This window comes from Trypanosoma brucei, chromosome 2 (genome assembly GCF_000002445.2).
Source record: "Trypanosoma brucei brucei TREU927 chromosome 2, complete sequence".
Classification (NCBI taxonomy): Eukaryota; Euglenozoa; class Kinetoplastea; order Trypanosomatida; family Trypanosomatidae; genus Trypanosoma; species Trypanosoma brucei.
Window position 1 is genome coordinate 924,301 of NC_005063.2, and position 14,533 is coordinate 938,833.

The 14,533-nt window shown below is 50.5% G+C and overlaps 2 protein-coding genes across 2 annotated transcripts, besides 1 other annotated feature; both read left to right on the forward strand.

Moving 5' to 3' along the window:
- Window positions 1-14,533: part of a sequence feature (sequence corresponds to BAC RPCI93-30J2) that runs on past both edges of the window.
- On the forward strand, window positions 277-651 carry Tb927.2.5260 (hypothetical protein, conserved; the record flags this gene model as incomplete). Its single annotated transcript, XM_946605.1, has 1 exon — window positions 277-651. One exon carries the CDS (start codon window positions 277-279, stop codon window positions 649-651), a length of 375 nt encoding a protein of 124 aa, XP_951698.1.
- Window positions 1,131-13,871, forward strand: Tb927.2.5270 (dynein heavy chain, putative; the record flags this gene model as incomplete). The annotated part of the gene is made up of 1 exon (XM_946606.1): window positions 1,131-13,871. The coding sequence occupies one exon, from the start codon at window positions 1,131-1,133 to the stop codon at window positions 13,869-13,871; it is 12,741 nt and encodes a 4,246-aa protein (XP_951699.1).

Sequence of the window (14,533 nt, forward strand, 5' to 3'; positions counted from 1 at the left end):
GTGGTTCGATCACCACAGCTGCACCTTTGGGTTCCAAAACAATCGCTTCCCTCTTGTCGTTTCCATTCTTCTTCCCCTAACATTTTTCCACTTATGCTGTTGTATGCGTATGTTTGTATTTATAGAGATAGATCGGTGGCGGATATATTAAAAGCAGCGCTTTTGTGTCTCTTGTGCTCACCCTCATTGAGCGCGGGCGTACCTTATCCCTTCCCCCCGTCTCCCTTTCTTTTTAATAATAATAATTCCAATTACCTCTTCGTTTAGGTACACGGTATGTCTGGTGGTGTTAATCCCACTGTTCGCCTCAGCGCCACCGCTGGTGGAGGCACTGGCACCGCAGGCAACAATGAGCAGGCGCCACAGCCGAGTGATGCCTCAGTGTCCAAACCGCAACCGATAATGTCACGCGCCGCACGGAGACGTGCAAAGAAACCACCGGTTATTGTAACCCCTCAAATGCGGGAAGACGCACGGGAGAGGTTGAGGGAGCTACGGAAGTACCACCGGTTGCTGAAATCTAACGGAGCGCGCCGGAAGTTGGCGAAGCTTCGCGCACAGAAGCGCCAAAGGGATGTGAACCCCGTGGATGAGGTCTGCGCCCGTTTCGACACCGACTGTAGACCGCGAAAGAAGAGTCGGCGTGAGTAAAAGCAGAAGATGCGGTAGCAGCAGCGACAGAAGCTCGAGACAAAAGGTGGAGGCACCGAACTGCTGGCCGTAAGGAAGGCGCCTTGGGGGCAGCGAAAGGCGCAAAAGTAAAAAAAACAAAGAGGAGTGGGCATGAAATTGCTAGTGGTGGGGTTCTTTCCATACTAGTGGGCGGAGCTGCGGGCTATTTTTCTTCTGCATGGGGTCGTCAGTTCTGCGAAAAAAAATAATATCATCCTGAGGCGCTGCTGCACGCACCCTCGCGTGAAGAACCCCAATATGTATTCGGTTAAAATCGCTTTAATTGATTTGTTGTTTCTAGTGCAGACTGCTGCACCGCGGCCCATACCCTTCCCTCCAAGGTTTCCTTTTCACCTGTTGTTTCTCGTATTGCAAATCTCCTCTCCACTTTGTTACTGGCTTGGGTAGGATCTACATATAGAGAGAACACGTGTGGGTATTGGTGTCTGCAGTGAGAAATGAATGAAGAACCACCTCAGATGGGGAAGTTATTGCTGGAAGCAGAGATCCCAGAGGAACTGTTGAAGGACAAAACACCACAGGAACAAAACATAATCATGCGCGGTCACCTAACGCAGCGCCGCTTCGAGCAGAACGAAACGCCTGTTGTTCGGGATGTGGTGCGGCAAAAGGTGAAGGAAGACGTACGACAGCTGGGGCTGAAAACATATCCTGCGCAACGACGAGCGCAGACGACTAACCAACTGAACGTCATGCGGGAGATGCACCAGGCCACGAAATTCAGAAATCCTACGGCAGCCCCATTGCCAATGCGGTTACCGCCACTTCTAGGAAAAATGCTGCGGCGGCAAAACAGTACGGGTGCGAAATCTACGCTGCTCGCACAGGATGGCGGTGCAAGTGCGGTGAACCCCGACGCTGAGGTTGAGAAGGATGGAAAGAGGTTGGCCTCGGCACAAGGGCAAGGTGACAGAGTTAATCCCTCTGCGAGTGGACGAAAATACTTTTTGTTGGAAGATTTTGATAGCACCGATTTTGAGCTTCATACGCCGGAAGAGTGGGTTGCGCTCGGCGAAGCATGTGGGGGTACGCCGGCGCGGTCGCGCTACTTCATCAAAACAACGAATGGGACGGAGTGGCGTCCATGTCGTGTCGTGGCGTACAATGAGTCCAGCTGTTGCTACCGCATCGTGTGGGAGTGCGATGGTTGTAGCAAGTGGACCACCAGGCTGAACATTATATTTGATGATGAAAGCGAGTTGAAGTGGCTTGAGCGTGTACGGCAAGCTGAGGCATATCGAGATGAAACAGAAGCAGCGCTTCGGAGTCGCCTGTACATAGAACAGCTCGACAAGAGCATTCTGGCTCCAATGGATCAGGTGCAAATGGAGCGGATTCTCTCCCTCGTTGCCCGTCGGTTTCCAATCACAACGCTATCGCTTGTTGATTGTTGTACGCGCGAGGTGGAAGAACTCTACTATTACAGTCTCAAGCGAGCGCAACACTGGCGGGAGATGGTGAGTGACCCAGAGGAACGGAAGAGAGCACACTTACTGGGACTTCCACCTCCACCGCCAGGGATGGTGACCGAGACATATACTGAGTCGACGAAGGAGTTACGCGGCACAATTGACACACCATCACCCAATTTTGAGGCCGCACGACAGTTCGTGGCGGAAAATCTCTTCCAGACACATTTGCTACTGAATACGACCATTCATTCCATTCACTCACAGTGGGGCGAGTACAAGTCTCAGTTGTTCTGCTTAACACAGTACGGCAAGGGTGACACACCGCTGCAGCTCCGATTGTTCAGTGACATGCAGTCGCACCGCGGTATTGCCACTGCCGAGAAGTTGCGGAATGAGTGGAGTATGAACGTACGGTACACAATCCTGAACAAGCTGGACCTCCATTTCAAGTTTTATGAAGATGATATAAATCGATACAACGGCAGTCGCATGAACCGCTTTGTGAACCTTGTCAACATCATGATGACATCTCAGCTACGTGAGTTACTGGTCGCCTCGCTACAGGAATATGCCGACTTTATCTATCAGTACCGTACAGTACCGCTTGACGGCGATGAGGAGATGGAAGAGCTTCAGGAAGACATTGAAGAGGCTCAACACTGGGTGAGACGTCAAAACGAGTGGAAAGCGAAACTGCGCGCTGACGCTGAAGGAGAACAAGAGCGGTTGCGCAGTGGTGGCGCATCGGCTGGCCCCACAGGCAGTTCCCGCCGTGTCCCGCCTAAGGCCGAAGAGGAAGATGCGGATGGGGAGGTACCCTTTGTTTGGCGGCTGGGCCAATTCCGGAACAGTATACCGTACACAAGGAGAGTAGTCGAAATGACGATGAACACACGCGGCTTACAGCCACTGTTTATACTGAACCTCGTGGAGGAGGACGGCCGCGTTGTATTCTTCCCCACACTTGAGGAAGTCAAACTTCGTGTGCGCGGTGTCTTTGAGAGCTGTTTCGAACATGCGGATAGAATACAAGGTATGGGTGATCAGCTTTTCCCCTTGTTGCAGCTCCCGCAGGTGATACTCCAACCTCTCGGCCCGCAGGAACCAGTTGTGTGTGAGGCACGTCGCTTGATTGACAAGGCTCTTGAGGACAACGTCGAGGCCCCTATGCAGCTTCTGCAAATGTACCAAACTTTTGAGTACATACTACGACTTGATCCTAACGACCTTGTTGAGGAGGCAAACGAGCGTCAGTTGTCCTTGCACGACTTCGACTGGACGTTCGAGCGACTCACTCGTGACAAGGAGCGCATTGTGCACCGTACGCATAATCATGTCAAGTACGAAATGTTTTTTATTGACTGTACAGGGATTAAAACAACACTAATCACAAAAGCAACCAATGTTCAGGACGCGTTGATGGAAGCACTAGCGCAGCGTCTAAGGGGAAATTGTACTTCTATTATAAATGAATATAATATGATGAGTAATCGCATGGCGGTGGAGCCTCGAACACCGGAAGAGTTGCAGGAGCTACGTGACTTCCTTGATGCTATTCCGGGCCGTCAGGAACAAATAAACGTGGTGTTCGACACCGTCACCTCTGGCTTTGACCTTCTGTTCAAATACAGATATGACTTCTCCCCTGAGGCTTGCTACGACTACCACACAGCATATGAATGGCCGCGGCTCTTACAACAGGGGTTGGAGGATGGGAATTTCCGCAGCAGAGAGTACCGCACACTCCTTATGCAGGTTCTCCGCGACAACTGCGAGGTGCTCACAGAAAACATTGTCCGTTTGGCCAACACTGTGGAGGACTTCACCCATTTTGGCGACGATGCACGCGCCGATCAGTACTACGAGCATGCTAAAGCATTGGAGCAGCGCATCAGGGAACACCAGGCCCAAATGCAACTGTACAACAGCCATGAGACGCTATTTGCCCTTCCGCAATCGAAGTGGCCGCAACTGAAGGCTATTAAAGCGCAACTGGAACCGTATTACGTGCTGTGGGAGGTTGTAAGTCACTTTCAAAACGAGAGTGAGCGCTGGCTGAATACGCGCCTCCACGCGCTACAACCGTTCGAAGCTGATCGACAACTAACGGACTGGGCGAAAAAGGTAGCAGTTGTGTCTAAAAAGATTAAGGAGGCGGAACCACTAGCTGTGGCAAAGCGAATCCGTGAAAATATAGCCATCTTCAAGCCGAACATTTCTCTGCTGTATGCGCTTCGGAGTAACTTACAGGCGACGCACTGGAAAGCCATTTTCCAAGTGTGCGGTGTGCCGAGGGAAAAGCAAAATTTAGGTGCCGGAGGCTCGGAGTCAAACGATTCTCGGCCATTCAGTGACTTCATCAAACTAGGCATGCTGGACTTCATGCCTCAGATAGAAAGCATCGCAGCCGTAGCGCAGAAGTCGTTCGAGTTGGAAAGTGAGCTCATGGCGATGGAGACGGAATGGAAGAAGCTCCTCTTTGAGATTGAGCCGTACCAAGATACATACAAGCTCAAGGCAAATGATATCATGCAGTTGACTTTGGATGAGCACATACTAAAGACGCAATCTATGCTGGGGAAGCCGATTGTGCGCCAAGCTCCCGCGCTTCAGGCGCGCGTACTACAGTGGGAGAAACTGCTAGACAAGGTTCAATGTACAATGGATGAATGGTTCAAGTGCCAGGGCACGTGGGCTTACCTTGAGCCTATTTTTTCGTCTGCGGATATTTCCCGCAGCTTGCCAAAGGAGAAACAGCTTTTTGTTGTCATCGATGAGTCGTGGCACAAAATTATGGAACAGGCGCGCACCACACCGCAGATACTAACTAGATGCCAAGATGAATTGCTGCTGCGGACGCTAGTTGAAAATAACAACAACCTTGACATCATTCTTAAGAAGCTGCAACAATTTCTCGAAACGAAGCGAATGGCCTTTCCGAGGTTCTACTTCATTTCTAATGAGGAGTTGCTTCAAATATTGTCGGACAGCAAGGATCCATACCTCGTGCAACCGTATCTCAGCAAGTGTTTTGAAGGCATTAAGCGTATTCATTTCGCGGATGCGCATGATATCCTTGCAATGGAATCATCTGAAGGGGAAGTCGTGCGTCTAGTAAAGACAATTAACCCGAATGATTTCCAAAATAGAGTAGAGTTATGGTTGCAGGGTCTGGAGACTACTATGAAGGAAACCATTTTAGACCAACTGAAGCAGGCGACGGCTGATTATGTACAACGCAAAAAGCGGGCAGAATTTATTCGTGCATGGCCAGGCCAGGTGGTTATTGCCATCTGTTCGCTTTATTGGACTATGGAGGCAACAGAGGCGATGAGTAAGGAGGGAACTGTGGGTCTGACAAGTTACCACGAGAAGTGTGTTGGACAGCTCGACGAACTTATTGTACTCGTGCGAGATCGCAACCTCGCAGTGGTGGAACGGTGCACGTTGGAAGCGCTGGTCGTAGTGGAAGTGCACGCGAAGGATATCATAGGGCAGCTTTCAGAGAAAGGTGTGGATTCACCGAAAAGCTTTGACTGGCTGGCTCAGCTACGGTACTACTGGGAGGAGGGCCACCTTCAAGTGCATCAAATTAATGCCTCGCTACGCTACGGCTACGAGTACTTGGGTAACACCGGCAGGCTTGTCATCACACCGTTGACGGACCGTTGCTATCGGACTCTCATTGGTGCACTGCACTTAAACTACGGTGGCGCACCGGAAGGCCCTGCTGGTACCGGAAAGACAGAAACAACAAAGGATCTTGCGAAAGCTCTGGGTAAGTACTGTGTGGTGTATAACTGCTCAGATCAGATCACAGCGAAGGATATGGCAAAGCTCTTCAAAGGCCTATCGCAGTCAGGATCGTGGGGGTGCTTTGATGAATTCAACCGTATTGAAATTCAGGTCCTTTCTGTGATCGCGCAGCAGGTAGCGGTAATTCAGGAAGCTATTATCCAGAAGCGCTCGGAATTTATATTCGACGGCGCGCAGATTCGCTTGGATCCTGGCTGTGCTATCTTTATCACCATGAATCCTGGGTACGCTGGACGTGCTGAGCTTCCAGATAACCTCAAGGCGCTTTTTCGACCGGTGGCAATGATGGTGCCCAACTATGCTATGATTGGTGAGATTCAGCTGTATTCATACGGTTTCCTCTATGGTAAGGAGTTGGCGGAAAAGATCGTCGCCACTTACCGTCTGTGCTCGGAACAGCTATCATCTCAGGACCACTATGACTACGGTATGCGTGCCGTGAAGGCTGTGTTGACTGCGGCTGGTCGCTTGAAGAGGGCGTACCCTGACGAAGACGAAATGGTACTGATGCTGCGTTCCATCCAAGATGTTAACCTTCCCAAGTTCCTGACGCAGGATGTGGAACTTTTTAAGGGAATCATTTCCGATTTGTTCCCCGGTGTGAACTTACCAGAACCCGACTATGTGGACATGCACAATGCCCTTGTGAAGGTGTGTACAACACGTAATTTGCAGCTCACGCCCTACTTTGAGCTGAAGGTGAGGCAGACGTATGAAATGATTGTTGTGCGTCACGGAATGATGTTGGTTGGGTATTCTTTTGGTGGAAAAACGAAGGTATTGCACTGTCTGTCAGAGTCTCTTGGCCTCATGGAAGCTGTTGGGAAGGAACGACGCACACGTCTCTTCACAATGAATCCAAAATCAGTAACGATGCCACAGTTGTACGGCAAGGTGGAGCAGTCGGGTGAATGGACGGACGGTATTCTACCCTACAGATTCAGGCTCGCTGCGCAGGACACTTCCACCGACCGTAAGTGGCTTGTCCTTGACGGGCCTGTAGATGCAGTGTGGATTGAGAACATGAATACTGTCCTCGACGATAATAAAAAACTCTGCCTTCAGAATGGTGATATCATCGCAATGTCCAAAGAGATGAATCTTATATTTGAGGTACAAGATCTCGCGCACGCTTCACCCGCCACCGTCTCCCGTTGTGGTATGGTATATGTGGAGCCGGACTCCCTTGGTTGGCGTTGCCTAATCGACTCCTACTTCAACACCATTCCGGAGCAGCTGCGAAAGGAAGAAGCTGCCGTAGCAGCTCTGCGCAAACTTGTGGACGTTTTTCTGCAACCTATGCTGGATGTGGCGCGGAGGGAGGTAAAACCGGTGATTCCCCAGGGTGCCCTTGTGGCTGTGTCGGGCTTTATCAAGCTCTTCTCGACGCTCTTGTCCAGCCTCCCCTCTGCTGAAGAGACCGCGGCGGCGGCGGCCGTAGACCCCTCCACGCTAGAGCGCAACCTTCTAATGAAGATTGAGGGCTGGTTTCTTTTCTCGCTTGTTTGGTCCGTCGGGGGATGCCTCTTTACAAAGGATCGCGCTATATTCAGCAATGCACTGCACACTCTAATTTCCTCCGCAGCTTCAGAGGGCTTGTACAAATTTGTCCTTCCCCTTATGGAAAACAAGCGCTCCTTCTTCGACTTCCGTCTAGAAACGGAGGACGGCGTTCGTTTCGCCCAATGGATCGACTACGTGCCGAGTTTGGTTATTGAAGAGGAGACCGAATACCAAGACGTCATTGTACCAACAAGCGCACAGTTGAGGTTCTCGTACCTGACGCAACTTATGATCAATTCCATGCATCCAGTTCTCCTAGTTGGTGACACAGGAACTGGTAAGACAATTATGATGAAGGCTTTGCTAAAGTCGCTTCCTGAGGACACATACGCGCTCAATATGATCCAGTTTTCCGCGCAAACATCCGCTGGTAACCTCCAGCGGCGCATCGATGGTAGTTTAGAAAAGCGCCGCAAGGGGGTATATGGCCCGCCCATCAACAAAAGAATGATTATCTTTGTTGACGATACCAACCTGCCCCAAGTGGAGGAATATGGCGCCCAACCACCAATTGAACTGCTCCGTCAGTTTCTTGACCATGGTGCCTGGTACAACCACTCGAAGGATGGCATTGAGTACCGTCGGTTGGTGGATGTTTTGTTAGTCTGTGCGATGGGTCCTTCAGGTGGAGGACGGAGTGAAGTTACCCAGCGGTTTGCCAGGCATTTCAACAGTATCGCCGTTCCAGCCTTTGACGAGCCAACCCTACAGAAGATATTCACAACCCTGATAGACTGGATTTTGGGGAAGGGTTTCCCTCCGGCGCTTCGAGGGATGGGTTCGGCACTTGTCAGTGCGACAGTGGAGCTTTACGAAACGTTAGTGGACAAGTTGAAGCCCTCACCGGAGAAATCACACTACACTTTCAACTTACGTGACGTGAGCAAGGTGTTTCAAGGTATCGACATGGCTAATCCGGCTAAAATCACAGATGAGTTGAAACTTGGGCAGTTGTGGTTGCACGAAGTCTCCCGCGCCTTTGCCGATCGCTTCACGGAAGATAAGGACACGGCATGGTTCTTCGGCGAGGTATGCAAGTTATCGATGAGTCACCTGAAGTTATCGTTAGATAGTGTCAAAACTGCGGAGATTCCAACTCTGTTCTCCACGTTTATGAACGAAGAGGGTGTTTATGAGGAGATCACTGATGCGGCGGAGGCCCGAAGGGTGCTGGAGGGTAAAGTAGAGTCGTACAATGCTTTGTCGGGCTCTGGAGAGCTGGATCTCGTTATATTCAATTATGTGCTGATACACGTAGCGCGCATCTGCCGGGTTCTTCACCAGCCTGGTGGCCATCTTCTTCTGATCGGTGTCGGTGGAAGCGGGCGGCGGAGCTGCGCTAGGTTCGCCGCTTTTCTGCAAGAATGTGACTACATGACCATTACACCCACGAAGGACTACGATCATTCCAACTTCTTAGATGACATCCGTACCCTGTTGTTGCGCACGGGTAGAGATGGTTACACCACTGTCTTTGTTATGGCGGACACACAGATCTCATCAGAAAATTTCTTGGAAGATATTTGTAGTCTTCTGAACACCAGCGAGGTTCCTGGTATATGGGACGCGAAGCAGGATAAGGAAGCATATGAGGATGCCGTGGCTGCGCTCCGTGAGGTTGGAAAGGAGCTCGGTCGTCCTGATAGTGCCGAGGCTTTACAAGCCCTATTCACGGAGCGCTGTAGAAAGTACATGCACATTGCCCTCTGTTTCTCGCCCATTGGCAGTGCGCTACGTGATAGACTTCGTAAGTTTCCCTCCTTAGTGAACTGCACAACCATTGATTGGTTCAGTGATTGGCCAGAAGACGGTCTGCGCTCCGTCGCGGCAAGGTTCCTTTCAAAGGTGGAACTCACGGAACGGGAGCGCGCGGCGGCGGAGGAGATGTTCGTGCAGTTTCAGCAGCAAGTGCGTGACCTTGGAAGAGTGTACTTTGATGAAATGAGGCAGTATACCTATGTGACGCCAACTTCCTACTTGGATCTGCTCTCAACTTTTGCCCGCATGCTGTGCGAAAAGCGGACAGAGCTCACGGCCATGATGCACCGTTACGCCAATGGTTTGACGCAGTTGAAGAAGACGGAGGACCAGGTTGAGGTCATGCAGCAGGAGCTGGCTCTAATGCGACCGGAGCTTGCGAAGAAGCAGCTGGAGACGGATAATCTAATCAAAGAAGTGGAACTGGAGAGTAAACTCGCGGAGGAGCAGCGCGCCATCGTTGCCGTGGATGAAGCGGCAGCGAATGAACAGGCAGCAGCTGCAAAGGAGATCAAAGATGCTTCGCAGCAGAAGGTGGATGAGGCGCAGCCGCTCGTGGAGCAGGCGCAGCGTGCGGTTCTCGACCTAGATCCAAAGGCTCTGCAGGAGATCAAGGCACTTAAAACGCCACCTCAGGGTGTGAAGTATGTAATTGAAGTTCTGTGTACGTTGCTGGGTGGGCAGTATAAACCGAAGGCAGTGCGTGACGCCCTCACGGGAAGCGTAACAGTTCCATACTGGGAACATGCCAAAGTTACACTGCTTACGGCAGAGTTCAAGAGCACGCTGCTGAATGCGTATCCTGTGATTGTCGATACCGCACCTAATGAGCAAATAGAGGAAGTGAAGAAGAAGATGACAAACGACATGTTCAAAAACGAGAACATTAAAAAGACTTCTGTGGCGCTTCTTGGTGTGGCGACGTACATCCGAGCGGTGGTGGAGTACTACAAGCAGAACAAGATTATTAAACCGCTACTGGCGCAAGCCGCGGCGGCGCAGCAAGAATACGATGCTGCCATGGAAAGTTTAAACAGGAAGAAGGAAGAACTGCGTATTGTAAATGAAAAGTTAGAGGCGCTCACGAATCACCTTGAGGCCGTGAAGAAAGATAAACAGGATCTGGAAGAGAAGGTAAACGACACAGATGTCAAACTTACTCGTGCGAAAAAACTTATCGAGGGCCTCGGCGGTGAAAAGGTGCGGTTTGCCGGGGAAAGCAAGCGATTTGAAGAAGAGCTCAAGTACGTGGTGGGCAATGTCGTTGTTAGCGCCGGTGTCGTCGCCTACATGGGACCATTCTTGCACAAATACCGTGAGAGGGCCACTCGAACATGGCTTGACATGTGCAAGAAACATAACATGTTGGTGTCAGAAGACTTTGCGCTGGCGAAGTTCGTTGGGTCGCCCATCGATATCCAAGCATGGAAGCTCCAACAGCTCCCCTCCGATAGCTTCTCAATTGACAATGCAATCATCGTGAAGACATCTGGTAGGTGGCCATTGTTCGTAGATCCGCAACAACAAGCGAATAACTGGATTCGAAACATGGAGCGCGCCAACGATTTGATTATCACGCGACCTTCAGAGGCCGACTGCATGAAAGTAATCCGGAATGCCGTCTCGCAAGGGCAACCCGTGTTGTTTGAGTGCGTAGAGGAGACGTTGGACCCGACTCTTGAAAATCTGCTTCTTAAGCGCCTGACACGGGAGGGAAATCTCATGGTAGTCCATCTCGGAGAGCCTGTCGTTTATAATGAAGGTTTCCGCTTCTACATGACAACCAAGCTTCCACGGCCACACTACCTCCCGGAGGTGAGCACAAAAGTGACGTTGATTAATTTCATGATAACTCAACATGGCCTGCAAGACCAGTTGTTACAGCGTGTCATGATGAGTGAACGGCGCGAAGTTGAGGAGAAGAAGCAGGCCCTGACGCTGGAAGCGGCAGAGAACCAGGCGAACTTGAAGACGACGGAGGATAAAATTCTCGCGATTCTATCGTCCGAGGGGAATATACTAGAAAGTGAGACGGCTATCGAGGAGCTCGACAGCTCCAAGGTGCAAAGTGACCAGATCGCGAAGCGCCAGGGAGAAATTGAGGCGATGGAGCGCATTAGTGACCGCACGCGAAGCCTTTTTGTTCCTGTTGCTAACCTAGGCGCGACTCTTTTCTTCTGTGTAACAGAGTTGGCTAACATTGACCCCATGTATCAGAATTCGCTGAGCTCCTATGTGACAATCTTTCAGGAGGCTCTGCAGACCAGCGAGGCGTCTGAAGACGTGGAGGCACGCAACCTCAACATAAAGTTGACATTTCAAAAATCACTGTATCAACGGATCTGCCGTTCTCTGTTTGCTCGGGATCAGCTCCTCTTCTCTTTCATTATGTGCCTAAAGGTGCACGAGGTGGATCCGAGGCAATTACGTTGGCTGCTTACAGGTGGTTTTGAGGCGGATGAGGGAATGACACCTAACCCCTTCGCATCATGGCTCCCTAGTCAATGCTGGAAACTTGTTTGGCGCGCCAGCACACAGCTCCCAGAACTGAAGTCACTGCAGGATATGGTACGTGAATATGAGTCGTTCTTCCGTAGTTACTACGAGGAGCCTGATCCTTTCGCTGTTGAGAAACCAGAAGCTATTGCTCAACTGTCTGACATATTGCAACTCATTATCGTTCGCTGTTTTCGCACAGACAAGATCGTCCCCGCGGTGACGGCGTACGTACATCATAAACTGGGCAGTTTTTTTGTTGAGCCGTCACTGTACACTCTGGACGAGGTGGTTACTGAGCTTGAAGCTGATCCTTCAGTACCACTAGTTTTGGTACTGTCGCCTGGTGCCGACCCAAATGTGGAGCTGGACCGTCTTGCGGAGCAGCGAGGGATGAGTGCTCGTCTTTCTAAGCTTTCTTTAGGCCAGGGTCAAGGTGTGTTCGCGCGTGAACTCATAGAGGAGGGCGTGCAAGCTGGAAACTGGGTGCTGTTGCAGAACTGTCATCTATACCAAGACTTTATGCCGGAACTTTCGCGTATTATTGAGAACTACAGCGATAGCACGGCCAAAATGAACCTGCATGCACAATATCGCCTCTGGCTCACATCACTTCCGAGCGAAACGTTCCCCATCTCCATCCTGCAGAACGGTGTGAAGCTTGTGCAGGAACCACCAAAAGGACTAAAGAGCAACCTCCTTCAGTCGTATCTTTCTGATCCTGTTTCCGATCAGACCTTCTTCAACTCCTCAAATAAGCCTGAGGCGTGGCGCAGAATGCTTTTCGGGTTGTGCTTCTTCCATGCCGTAGTGCAGGAACGTCGCCAGTTTGGACCGCTAGGATGGAACCGTATGTATGAGTTTAATGATACCGACAGGCGCATCAGCGTGCGGCAGTTGCACATGTTTCTTGAAGAGAGTGACGAAATACCGTACGAAGCCCTTCTGTACCTTACCGGGCAATGCAATTACGGGGGGCGTGTAACAGACGACTGGGACCGCCGCTGCCTCATGGCAATTCTCTCGCTGTACATAACCCCCATGGTCCTCGACGATGATTATGCATTCTCCGCTGAGGCACCTGAATACTTCGTCCCTCCATTTGGAGAGTACAACTCCTACGTGGAGCATATTCAAGAGTTGCCGCTTCAGCAACCACCCGCTGTATTTGGCCTACATGAGAACGCGAATATCACAAAAGATGAGAGAGACGCAAGGAATCTGCTTGAGGCTACGCTCTTGACTCAACCAAGGGACTCCTCTGACACTACATCAAAGTTAGATCCAAAGGCAACGGTTAAGGAAATGGCACACCACGTCTTCTCTCGTCTCCCGGTACTATTCGACATTGAGCAAATACAGCAAAGACATCCCATTGATTACTCCCAATCAATGAATACTGTATTGTTGCAGGAGTCGATCCGTTACAACCGGCTCCTGTTTATTGTGCGGCGAACGCTTGTTGATGTGCAAGACGCCATAAATGGTACTGTAGTAATGAGTGCCGACCTTGAAGAGGTGTTTAATGCAATGTACGATGGTAAGGTGCCCGAAGTATGGAAAAAGCGATCCTATCCATCGCTTAAACCATTTGGTTCATATGTAAACGATTTGGTAGAGCGGTTGGGGTTTCTGCAGACATGGTGTGATGAGGGACCGCCTTGTACCTTCTGGTTGAGTGGATTTTACTTCACTCAGTCATTCTTAACTGGTGTTATGCAGAACTACGCTCGTAAGTGGAAGATACCTATTGATAAGTTAATATGGCAGTTTACTGTGATGAAGGAGGAAACATGTGAAGAAGCTCCCGAGGATGGTTGTTACATTTATGGGTTGTTCTTGGAGGGAGCCGGCTGGGATCCGGTTGAAAACGCGTTGTGTGAGAGCAAGCCGAAGGAACTCTTCGTCAAGTTCCCGCTGTTGAAGTTGGTGCCTTGCCGTCCCCAAGACCTTCCGGATTCACCGGTGTATAAGTGCCCTTGCTACAAGACAACTGACCGACGCGGTGTGCTCTCAACAACTGGGCACTCAACCAATTTCATTCTTGTGATTGATTTGCCACGTTTGAAGACGACAGAAGAGAGCCACTGGGTACTCCGGGGGGCAGCCCTCTTCACGCAGTTGCCGTTTTAGATGTAGACTTACGCGATGTACCAAATGCAAAACTTCTTAGGAAAGGAGAAGAGCTGTGTAGAAATATATATATTTAGTTGTGATAGAAAAAGATGAAGAGTAGATCAGACTGCTAGTTTATTGTGTACCTCCGTGTTGTTGGTGTTTGTCTGATGTGGTTTCGTACTCCCCCCCCCCGTTTCCATCACTTTGAATGTTTATATTTGCATTTGAAACCCCTATAGTCGATACCCCGCCTCGCACGCACTGCAGTTTGCAATGTGAAGATGGAATGGACGATTGTATCAAACCCCTTTTTCTATTACTAATGGGTTTTGACATGTACACTACCACAGCACGTGTGTTCTTGAACGATAGCATGTCACCCCACCTTCCTCCCTCCGCCTCTTCCCTGCTTGATGCTTCTTGTTTCACTTCATAGTAGTAGTAGTTTCTTACCTCTATGCTAGGTTGTGTTGTGCGCCTACACGCCTCTTGCCGCTGTGAAGCTCACCATACCACCAGCGGGTGTGAGACGGCAGTCGCCGCTAACCGGCCATTTGTCGCAATGTGGAGGGAAAGAAGTGGTTGTGGCAGCAGACTAGCGGGGGAGCGCATGCGGAATCAGTGGGAATGAACACTTTCCAATGCCGTTGCAACTATTTTACTGCTTCTTCCTGTAT